Here is a 12,489-nt window from a genome sequence, read left to right on the forward strand (position 1 = left end):
TAGGGTAGGGGGGGTGGGGTTGTTTACCTTGTACATGGGTTTAATTACCAGCACTGAAGTGTGTGTCACTGATCCAAGGAGATGACAGGGTGGATGATGGGGGGAGAAGAGGGGAGGGGGTGGGGGGCTTATTAGATATGACGGCAAAGGAACGGGATGCACCTCCATGCTTCCCTCCCCTACACTCCTCCATTCCATCCTTCCATTCGCTTAATGTCCGGATCCACGTTCCCCTTGTTTTCCATAATTGACTTCACAGGAGTGATCAGAACCGTACCAACTCCACATATCATTTTGACAATTTCTAAAAAACATTTGAACTTATATTTAACTAGGCAAGTCAGTTAAGAACAAATTCTTATTTACAATGACAGCCTAGGAACAGTGGGTTAAACTGCCTTGTCCAGGGGCAGAACGACAGATTTATAACTTGTCAGCTCAAGGATTTGTCAACACCCTAACCACTAGGCTACCTGCCGCCCCAATTACAATTGCCGTGTTTGTTTATTAGCGTTTTCAAATCCACTGTGCTGGAATTATATGTTCTATTTATAATTCTCTCATGTTGTAACCCCAAATCGTCCTCTATAGTTCCATACAAGCCTTTTAAATCGATTTTGGAATTTTCACTTAGGATCTGGCAACCGCCCTTCTCTAATGATAGCCAAGTTAATCTACCCATTACAGTTGCAATTTGTATGAGTTTTTGTCATTGGTAGTAAGTAGTAAGTCAGTTGACCTTGAGTCTGTCTGTGGGAAAAGTGGAGGGTTTGGCAGGCTGGGTTTCCCTCAGGGGAAATAGGATAATCAGTCCTGTCTACTGGGAGATCGGCTAGTATGCAATCATCCAATCTAGCAACCCTAACCAAGAATAACCTCTCATTATACTGATCATATGCACTTTATTAGTGATGTGTGTGTGTGAGTGCGTGCGTGGGCATGTGTGAGTGCTGTGTGCATACTGGTGCTGCATGCATATACAGTTGAAGTCGGAAGTTTATATACAGGATTGATTTGCACTTTTCGCACCAAAGTACGGTCATCTCTAGGAGACAGAACGTGTCTCCTTCCTGAGCGGTATGACGGCTGCGTGGTCCCGTGGTGTTTATACTTGCGTACTATTGTTTGTACAGATGAACGTGGTACCTTCAGGCATTTGGAAATTGCTCCCAAGGATGAACCAGACTTGTGGAGGTCTACAAAGTTTTTTCTGAGGTCTTGACAGATTTCTTTTGATTTTCCCATGATGTCAAGCAAAGAGGCACTGAATTTGAAGGTCGGTCTTGAAATACATCCACAGGTACACCTCCAATTGACTCAAATTATGCCTATCAGAAGGTTCTAAAGCCATGACATAATTTTCTGGAATTTTCCAAGCTGTTTAAAGGCACAGTTAACTTAGTGTATGTAAACGTCTGACCCACTGGAATTGTGATACAGTGAAATAATCTGTCTGTAAACAATTACAATTAGAAAAATCTGAAAAGAAGATTTAGAAAAATAGAAAAGTCTGTAAACAATTACAATTAGAAAAATGAAAGTGTATGTAAACTTCCGACTTCAGCTGTATATAGATGTGTGTCTAAAATATATTTTCTATGCATATATGGCTGCAATGTTTTGAGAACTTCTTCATGGTTTTGAAAATGCATTCTTAAATTGATTTCCACAGGACATTAGAGTGTGTGAATGTGTGAGGTTATGTGGCTTCAGGTGTACGCTATCCCTGTCGCTGATGCTAGCACCTAGCATTAAAATCCCTGCCGTGAATTTCGCTAGCACCCAGTGTTAGCGCCGCTGTTGTAAATGGATAAATGTCGCTAGCACCTAACTTTAGCATCCCAGTTGTAAACATACAAACGTTGCTAGCACTTAGCATTAGAATCCCTTTTGTTAAGGCCTCAAAAGCACAGCACGCTGCAGAGAAGGAGCCAGAGAGTGTGAACGAGAGAAAGTGAAATAAGAGAAAAGTTAGAGCGAGACAGACAGAGAAAGGGACAGGAGGAAATGGAAAAGGATACGTTTTTCATTTTGAGTAACCAAGAAACTCTCGCTCAGTCCCCCTCTCTCTCCATCCCTCCATATATTGCTCTCTCTCTCTCTGAATCTCTCTCTTACTCCTTCCCTCCTTCCTTCATTCCCTGTCTATGAGAGAAGGCAGAAAGGGGGAAGCTGGGCTTGACAGAGGGCTTGGTGGGGCCAGCCACTGGGTGAAGGTAGCCTAGTGGTTAGAGCGTTGAGCCAGTAACTGAAAAGTTGTCGGATTGAATCCCTGAGCTGACAAGGGAAAAATCTGTTGTTCGTCCCCTGAACGAGGCAGTTAACCCACTGGTTCCCCGGTATAAATAAAGGTTAATAAATAAATATAAAGATTAAAGGGTTTCATTATTTATTTCCCCCTGCTCCAAGGCTCCAGGCCCGATCCCAGTGACAGAACCTTTGAAGATTTGGGGCTTTGATGGGAATAGAATTACGATTTTGTCGGTTGCTTCTGTCCCCTGTGCCTCACTTTCCTAGTTCCTACCTCTCTTCCCTCGCCTCTCGTCTCGTCTTCCTCTCGCCCCTCTACCCTTTCCCCCTTTTCCCTGTGGGTGTGTCAGTGCCCCTCTTGTTGGTATGTGGGTAGAGGTATGGCTCGCTGGCAGTAAGAGGGGTAAAGTAGGTATGTAAACAGAATACAGGAGAGACCTACTGCAAGATATCAAGGCAAGAGCACCCTACAGTGCTCGTCCATATACATATTTATATGTTCTTAATTACATCCCTTTACTTAGATTTGTGTGTATTAGGTATTTTGTTGCGAAATTGTTAGATATTACTTGTTAGATGTTGCTACACTGTCGGGAACTAGAAGCACAAGCTTTTCGCTACACCCGCAATAACATCTGCTAAACACGTGTAGGTGACCAATAAGATTTGATAAACATGCACCTTGGGGAAGAAAATGGCACACTCACATGAGGATTTCAGGACAATTGGGCACTTAAGTGCTATTTCTCTTAAGGACTACATTGGGACACAGCACCTTGCGGCAGCTCACAGCTGACCTAAGACAGTTGACACCCATGGGCCGTTACAAGACGTTGCGTGTTACTCTGTGTGTATGTGTGCCACCAAATCTGCATAGAACCCAACTTTAGAATCATGCATGCACACCATGATTCCACGCTAGCTAATTGGCTCACTGGGTCCAGATGTCATGGGTCATGGTGTAATAGCCAGCAATGTTTAGTCCTCTCTGTGTATCCAGATGTTGCACAAACTCTCAAGCAACTCTCACACGTTCTGATGCTAGGCTAGTATGACCTACTGGGTGTTGAACCCAGTGCCGCCATACATTAAGACTTTCTTAGCCCATTGAGTTAAATCCCAACTCTGTCAGGTAGAATACATTCTCCAGATCTCAGACAAGGTTAATGATCACACGATTGTGCAGTTCACTGAACCACCTCTGCTACGCTAACATATCAAAAAAACCTTTGCGTGTCCCAACATCCTAGCCTAATAGCGCAGGAACGATCAGCCAATGAGAAGCCCAGTCAATAGGACATTCAGTACAGTATTAACACAGGATTAGTTTGATCAGCTGGAGCAGATATTGCCACTGATACCACTCCACTGGTTACTGATGAATAACGCTTATTCAATTCAAAGCTGATGACTTCATGTGTTCTTTATTGACATTTGAAGAGGGAACGGAGATGCAATATGAATATGAAATACCAGTAATTTGGCAAACCCAGCTTAATATTCTCTAGATGTAGAGGCAGTCTCTAATGTACTGTAAATGCTGACCTGTGTAGGGAATTCTGAATACATTGTGTTTCTTTTCTGTAGTTATGGTTTATGGTACCTGTGTCTTTGGCTAACAAGCCAGACCCTTTATTTAAGCAATTAGAGTGAGACTTATTGAGAGAAACAGTTGCCAGCTGCACAGCTTCATCCCTCATGTTTTCACTAGAGCTGGCATTTATACTGCTAGCGTTCTGTAAATCCAACTCAACTCAGCACTCTGGACTGGAGGTGTTCTTGGTAGGGGGTGGTGGTGGTGTGTGTGTGTGTGTGTGTGTGTGTGTGTGTGTGTGTGTGTGTGTGTGTGTGTCTATCCTCCTGAGGTTTGCACTAGGCATCTTGCAGGTAGATTTGGTCATACTAAAGCTACTGCAGTATATTAACATATTCATATAACTCATGTACTGTTTACCTAATTTAATGGTTAGCAAATGTTGATCTATGCTTATAAGCATAAAGTGTACTCCCCATTTAGCTGCCATTGCCCCTGTAATGTGATGTCTCAAAGCAGGAAGTGTAACAGTTGTTTGAATCATGAAGCTTTATTGAGTTTGACAGTATCACACAAAATGAAGTGTGCCACACGACATTCATGATGATGTCAGTATGATGATGTCAACTAGCTGTTTTGTCTGGATGTAAGGAGGCTACAACAATGCAGTTGAAATTTGTATTATTGGTCAAGAATGTCACAATTCCTGACATTAAACCTAGTGTAAATTCCCTGTCTTAGGACAGTTAGCATCCCCACTTTATTTTAGGAATGTGGAATGTCAGAATAATTATTTCATCACATTCCCAGTGGGTCAGAAGTTTACATACACTCAATTAGTATTTGGTAGTTTTGCCTTTAAATTGTTTAACTTGGGTCAAACTTTTCGGGTAGCCTTCCACAAGCTTCCCACAATAAGTTGGGTGCATTTTGGCCCATTCCTCCTGACAGAGCTGGAGTAACTGAGTCAGGTTTGTAGGCCTCCTTGCTCGCACAGGCTTTTTCAGTTCTGCCCACAAATTGTCTATGGGATTGAGGTCAGGGCTTTGTGATGGCCACTCCAATACCTTGACTTTGTTGCCCTTAAGCCATTTTCCACAACTTTGTAAGTATGCTTGGGGTCATTGTCCATTTGGAAGACCCATTTGCGACCAAGCTTTACCTTCCTGACTGATGTCTTGAGATTTTGCTTCAATATATCCACATCATTTGCCTTCCTCATAATTCCATCTATTTTGTGAAGTGCACCAGTCCCTCCTGCAGCAAAGCACCCCCACAACATGGTGCTGCCACCCCCATGCTTCACGGATGGGATGGTATACTTCGGCTTGCAAGCCTTTCCCTTTTTCCTCTAAACATAACGATGGTCATTATGGCCAAACAGTTCTATTTTTGTTTCATCAGACCAGAGTACATTTCTCCAAAAAGTACAATCTTTGTTCCCATGTGCAGTTGTAAACCGTAGTCTGGCGTTTTTATGGCAGTTTTGGGGAAGTGGTTTCTTCCTTGCTGAGCGGTCTTTCAGGTTATGTCGATATAGGACTTGTTTTACTGTGGATATAGATACTTTTGTACCGGTTGCCTCCAGCATCTTCACAAGGTCCTTTGCTGTTGTTCTGGGATTGATATGCACTTTTCGCACCAAAGTACGTTCATCATTAGGAGACAGAACTCATCTCCTTCCTGACCGGTATGATGGCTGCGTGGTCCCATGGTGTTTATACTTGCATACTATTGTTTGTACAGATGAACGTGGTACCTTCAGGAATTTGGTAATTGCTCCCAAGGATGAACTAGACTTTTGGAGGTCTACAATTTGTTTTCTGAGGTCTTGGCTGGTTTCCTTTGATTTTCCCATGATGTCAAGCAAAGAGGCACTGAGTTTGAATGTAGGCCTTGAAATATATCCACGGGTACACCTCCAATTGACTCAAATTATGTAAATTAGCCTATCAGAAGCTTCTAAAGCCATGACATCATTTTCTGGAATTTTCCAAGCTGTTTAAAGGCACGGTCAACTTAGTGTATGTAAACTTCTGACCCACTGGAATGTTGATACAGTGAATTATACGTGAAATAATCTGTCTGTAAACAATTGTTGGAAAAATGACTTGTGTCATGCAGTTGCCAAAACTATAGTTTGTTAACAAGAAATTTGTGGAGTGGTTGAAAAACGAGTTTTAATGACTCCAACCTAAGTGTATGTAAATTTCCGACTTCAACTGTAGGTGTACTGTTTGTGAAAGAACATGACACAAATGTATGTAGTAGCTGTGCATGCAACACAGTATTCGTGAGTTATATGGTGTGTGGCCAATAAAACCCAAAGCTCTATGCAAGGAACATATGTACTGTACCTTTCTAACACATCAATAAACCTACCTCACGTTTAGCCCAAGGTCCATTGGAAAATGTTACCACATTATCAGGTGCTGATGTTCTATACGCTATGCCGTTATGGTTTAGGGACACACACGCGCATGCGCGTACACACACACATCCACATTCCAGAGTGTAAAAAACAGTAGTTGAAATGTCCCCCTACCTGCTGTCTCGTGGTGTATTTCGATAGAGTGATATCAGCGTGTGATTAATGAGTTATATTAGCTGGTGTGTGGTTGCGCTGTGGCAGGAGCAGGACCTTAACAAGTGGTAGGCATGTCGCTGTTCCCGTAGGCCCTGGCATGGACCCAAGCTGCCAGGCTAGACATGGCCTCTGGCACTGCCAGTCCGTCTCTTATTCCCACCGCTTCTCACTGTTCCTCCTATGCACTCTCCCTTTCCGTTCCTCTGTGCTCTCTCTTTGTGTCTGCACATTCTTCTCTTCATTATTTAGGCCCTAGCACCGACACCGTTTTTTTGAGTGGGCACCAATGAGGGCTCTATGTTAGACCTCATGGATGGTCAGTACTTACAGTACATCCACAGCTCCATCTAGGAGCTATGCATTTTTTTTTGTATAAAAATATAATTTTTGTATAATTGTATAATTTTTTGGGGGGGGCATTAAAGTCTTCCATAAGTACTTTGAATCACACAATAATATTCTTAATTTCCCCTCTTTTTCTGTTTCTGCAGGTGGAGCGAGAGATAGCCATTCTGAAGCTCATAGAGCACCCTCACGTTTTAAAGTTGCACGACGTCTACGAGAACAAGAAATATTTGTGAGTGTCCTTTCCAAAACGATTTGGTTCACTGAAACGCTGTAACAAATGTGCCTCCCTTAAACCGTTCCACTGCATGTTTGGAGAAGCACCCGTGCGTAGCAACATGTTAGCAAACAAGCGAGGCAAGTTGAAAATCACTTGAGAAACTTATTTTCCGGGGCCATTTCCACACGGGCATGTAATGTTTCATATGGTTCTCCCTCAGTTGAACCTGCCTATTTGGAAAGCCTGTAGGTTTAATGTAGATCCATATGTTATCTTATGTATTAATCTCTCCTGTGTCCCTGCTCCAATGGCTCTGCTTAATGCACTATTCAATAATTGTTAAATGCGCCACCGACAACCGGTGTGGGAATTTGTTTTCCTAATATTCCGATGACACAGACGAATCGCCGACAAGGACGCAAAGTGTTTGCCTCGGATACATTCTCCCACTCCCAATTCATGTGTGAATGTGTTCCTAATTGAACTAGTGTTGACAGGTGAACGCTTGAGCAGATCCCCTAATCTGCTAATAAATCAGGAAGTGGTGTGGGTGGGAGGGAGGGGGTTGTGGGAATATGGGGTATCCCTGCTACAGTAGGGATACCGCAGTGTGCTTTCAGTGCTTTCTCGCACATACAGCACAGTAGCTACCGCAGATAATATCACAAGAATTACCACCTATACTCTCACAGTAGCAACTGCTGTAGGAACAACTATAGAGTCGAGGAACGTCTATGGATAGAAGACCATTACTCCAAATGTTTGAATTACACGTTAACACGTGAGGGTGCACTAAAAGCAGTGGTTTCTGGATCAACATTAATTAAGGATTGGGTGCCTCATTAAATGACCAAAAATATCAATGTAATGTAAATGTGTGGTCAGCTTGAGGAGAGCTGGTCCTGGCCTCTCACTACAAGCAGTCCTGGATCTTGTAGACTATCTCTATAATACCGAACCAGGCGCACATAGCTATCGAGATATGATATCATGTATATAATATGACATATACAGCTCTAGACTGTGTATCTAACGTGTGTGGTTCCCTCCCTCCACAGGTATCTGGTGCTAGAGCACGTGTCAGGGGGAGAGCTGTTTGACTACCTGGTCAAGAAGGGACGGTTAACACCCAAGGAAGCCAGGAAGTTCTTCAGGCAGATCATCTCAGCTCTGGACTTCTGCCACAGTCACTCCATATGGTGAATCATCAATCCATCGATCAGTCAATAAATCAAATGTACTGATAACAAGTTTTTACATCAGCCGTTGTCTCAAAGTGCTTTGAAAGTATCCCTGCCTAGGCCCTAAAGAGCAATCAGAAGTAGAAGCTCAGTCCTGCTTTCTGAGATCGTGTCTGGTCTGCCATTTCCCTTTTATCTGTGAGAGGAACACTGACCCTATCAGAGAGAGAGAGAGAGACGACATGAGAGAGGCCTGCTCCCGACACTGGGCTCTTGGAAAGCGGAAAACATTAGTCTCTGATCAAAGGAAATGATAGTACAGTGTGTACATTTTTCGGGACATTTCCTGGACAATATTCCTGGGAAATGCATAATTCCAGTCATGTAGGATTGTCAGGTTTTCTTGTTATCACCTCTGCATGGTACTTGGGTAAATTATGTTTTTCTCTCTCTTTCCCTCCTCCTCTCCACAGTCACAGAGATCTGAAGCCAGAGAACCTGTTGTTAGATGAGAAGAACAACATCAGGATAGCAGACTTTGGCATGGCGTCTCTGCAGGTCGGGGATAGTCTGTTGGAGACCAGCTGCGGGTGAGTCAACTGTCTGTCTGTCTGTCTGTCTGTCTGTCTGTCTGTGTGTGTGTGTGTGCGCGCGTGTGTGTGTGTGTGTGTGTGTGTGTGCGCGGGTTGACCCATAACCCACAGTCACTTCGGTTACAGTATATGCACAGGGCAGGCGGTTTTAGGGTCATTAAATATTGTGTGAATGAAGGGCGGGTTGAATAAAGAGACAATAATACCTTAAATGTGTAATTATTGTGCAATTCATATCTATAGGCTTCAATGAGGTTTTTCTTTCAATATTTTAGACGATCTGGCATTAGTGCGTAAGCCTAAGCTTTAGTGCCTAACTGAACTGTACGAGCACCAAGTAGCCTACACTCCATTCGCCAAATAGCCTACACTCCATTCACCAAATAGCCTACACTCCATTCACCAAATAGCCTACACTCCATTCACCAAATAGCCTACACTCCATTCGCCAAGTGGCCTACACTCCATTCGCCAAATAGCCTACACTCCATTCGCCAAATAGCCTACACTCCATTCGCCAAATAGCCTACACTCCATTCACCAAATGCTTTTGGGAACAGCAGAAAAAGTTGTCCATGGAGGCACAATGAACAATGTCAGAATGTTGTTCAATAAGAGAAAAGCTGTGGGAAAAGAAAATGAGAAGGGAGTGGACAGAAAAGTCATGTTTGGGAAAGATATGGTGAAGTGGTGAAAGAGGATGATGTCAGTGTGTGATGATTGTGAGGCTCTGCACAAATTCGACAGTCACAAGACGGGGTCTTCAAATATGCCTATGACACGCCAAGGGAACTGTAGCCTACTGTTCAGATGGGTTGAATGGAAACTGAAATCTGGACAATGACTGTAGGTCTATAACGTCTCACATAGCCTTAATATTAACTCCTGCAGAATTAAGAATTTCCACATAAAATATGCATCTATGCCAAACTAAAAAAAAATATCAGAAACGTGTTGGGTCATTCACAGCTTTCCATTTTACAACTGGTCAAGCTGATGTCATTTGGACATTTTGCACAGAAAATCGTTCCTTTTTAATATTGTTTGTTGTATTTTCTCCTCGGCCCCTAAACGTCTTTGCTCCGCGAAAGAAGCAGAGCTGACAAGATAACATTACCGACGTCAACTAGATTTAACCGTTCATTCTATCGATTTATGACCATTATTCATTATTCTTAGTATTTTAGTGACAGAAGAGAAGCCGCACGTATCTAATTACAGACTAGTTGACTCACAAATGGCCTACCAAAATGTCCGAAAATATAAGTAGAAGCATATCTAAATCAGGCCCAAAAAATTCTGCCCCCAAAATATTTTTGCCTTCTCGGACTGTAGCCTGCAGTGCATTTTCTATATTAGTGGGTTAGGGTCGAGGTGCAGGTTTCAGATTGTCACTTTATCACACATAGTCGGGCGGTTCTGGATGGGTTATTAGCAATTGCGGGCGGGTGCGGGTGAAAGAATAGCTGATCCGCGCACCACTATTGTGTGCGTGCGTGTGTCCAATCCCTACACAGTCCTCAAGCCATGTCTGTGTGTATATAAGAGCATGCTTGTGTGTGTTTGCACCTGTATATGTGTTTGTGTCCACGTGTGTGTGCGCGTGGTCAGTAAGATCTTCAGCCCAGATAACCAGGGCCAGTATAGCCTACCCTGCATCTTTACAGATTAGCCATGTAGCAATGCTAAGTCTCTGTCCATTATCATCTGGAAGACAGACAGTGTGGCCCAGCACAATGTGACAGAGGAGATAAGAGTAGGAAGTTGGCGTGACAGGCTAACGTGCTAACCCAGGTGAACTCTGCTGAGGGCTTAGCTCTTTGTCCCCATTTCATATGCACAAACATAACGAGGCCATGACTCAACACCAATCAACAGCCCAAAAAAAACAGTACAAAAAAACAACATTTGCTTTGTTTTCTCGGGCAAAGTCATGCGTCTGACAAGCACGTTGGACACTGTGTGACTGTGTTCCAAGGTGTCCTTTTCAAAGACACTGAATTCAGGCGACGGCCATGTCACATCCCTGACCTTAAGGACCCTTGTGGCTGTATAATTATGCCTTTATAATTTCCTGTGCCCTGTTGTCATAGTGACACATGCGGTTTTCTTTTGCGGGGTCACATGGGTCTACATTCAATGGTAGCATTGGAACTTTACTCTCGAATCACTGTACATATACAGGTAAATGCCATAATACAGGAAACCCCAACAATATTTGTCTTAATAGGGCGTTGGGCCACCACTTGGCACAGATGCTACAAGTGTCTAGGAACTCTATTGGAGGGATGCGACACCATTCTTCCACGAGAATTTCCATCTTTTGATATTTTGTAGATGGTGGTGGAAAACGCAGTCTCAGGTGCCGCTCCAGAATCTCCCATAAGCTTTCAACTGGGTTGAGATCTTACTTACTTACTTACTGACTCTATTGTCCCCATGGGGAAATTTTGTTGCAGTGTCATGTACACGTTTAAAGTGGCGTTTAAATACAAAACAAAATTGATAATGCAACTTTCATAACAGTTACATACCAATAAAACATTTTTTCTTTTTAAAGACTAGCCTGCTGGCCTTACTGAGTCGATAGGAACATTAGCCCGAGTTAATTAGGAGGGATATTATACCTGGCACAAATGATTGTCTAGTTCTGTTTTTCCTGCTGATGGGTGCCCTATACCTGCACCCAGAGTGGTGTAGTTCAAAGTCCGGGTACAGGGGGTGGTTTGGGTCTAAAATGATTTTGTGAGCCTTGCGGAGGGCCCTGACCTTAAAGACCTGGTGATTGAGACGGCCATGGCATATGATTTACATCGTTTTCAGGCTCATCAAACCATTCAGTGACCACTCGCGCCCTACTTTCAATAAAGCACCTGCTTTCAATGGATGGATGGCATGGTGGTCTAAGCAGCGAGCTCCTGCTCCATAGACCGTGGGTTCAATCTCAGCTCCTAACACTCGTTTGTTGGCGGCAGGTAGCCTAACGGTTAGAGCGTTGGTCCAGTAACCAAAATGTCGCTAGCGAGGCACTTAGCCTTAATTGCTCCAGGGTCGCTGCTGATAATAACTGACCCTGGCCATGACCCCAATCTCTGAAAAGTAAAAAAAAAAAAAACCTAGGCAACACAGTGACTAGAGTCTGGTTTAAATGATGGACTATTTTGGCATAGAGGAACTACATCACTGCCATATGCTACCACTTTATCCGCTTGAATAAAATCGAGGTAGGCAGTGATGTAGTTCTTCTATGCCAAAACAGTCCATCGTTGAAACCAGACTCTAGTCACTGTGTTGCCTAGTGTCTGTTGGGTCTTCGAGACTGCCCTCTGAGGGTGTCTCAGGGGGAGTTGGGATATGCAAAAAACACATTTCTAATTCACACTTGTACATGTATAATACACACTTGTACATGTATAATACACACTTGTACATGTATAATACACACTTGTACATGTATAATACACACTTGTACATGTGTAAAAATAGGACAAATATCAGCACCCACCAAATTATTGTTAATTATTTATTCTATGCTTTGTTTCGCTCGTTTACTCACGTGTTTCCGTTATTTTGGCAGTTACCGGTACAGTATATCATTTGTTAAATATTAAAGGTGGCATGATGACAATGGAAAAATCTAAACTTTTATCCTTGCTTCATAGAGGTATAATATCACTCTCACAGAGTGATAGATTCTTCTCTCCCTTGCCCTCTGACCGACATTCATAAACATATGATGAAATCAAATCTTTATCAGGTTACATGACTGTACTTTGCCT

General features: G+C 43.0%; 1 protein-coding gene across 3 annotated transcripts in view; it reads left to right on the plus strand.

Moving 5' to 3' along the window:
* brsk2b (BR serine/threonine kinase 2b) overlaps nt 1-12,489 on the plus strand; it is a 181,431-nt gene that overhangs the window by 117,047 nt on the left and 51,895 nt on the right. For all 3 annotated transcript variants that reach the window (XM_029638689.2, XM_065011798.1, XM_029638694.2), the window contains exons 3-5: nt 6,863-6,948; nt 7,995-8,135; nt 8,591-8,707. In XM_029638689.2, the coding sequence (XP_029494549.1) occupies nt 6,863-6,948; nt 7,995-8,135; nt 8,591-8,707 (344 nt within the window). The remainder of the gene's footprint in view (nt 1-6,862; nt 6,949-7,994; nt 8,136-8,590; nt 8,708-12,489) is intronic.

This window comes from Oncorhynchus nerka, linkage group LG27 (assembly GCF_034236695.1).
Source record: "Oncorhynchus nerka isolate Pitt River linkage group LG27, Oner_Uvic_2.0, whole genome shotgun sequence".
Classification (NCBI taxonomy): Eukaryota; Metazoa; Chordata; class Actinopteri; order Salmoniformes; family Salmonidae; genus Oncorhynchus; species Oncorhynchus nerka.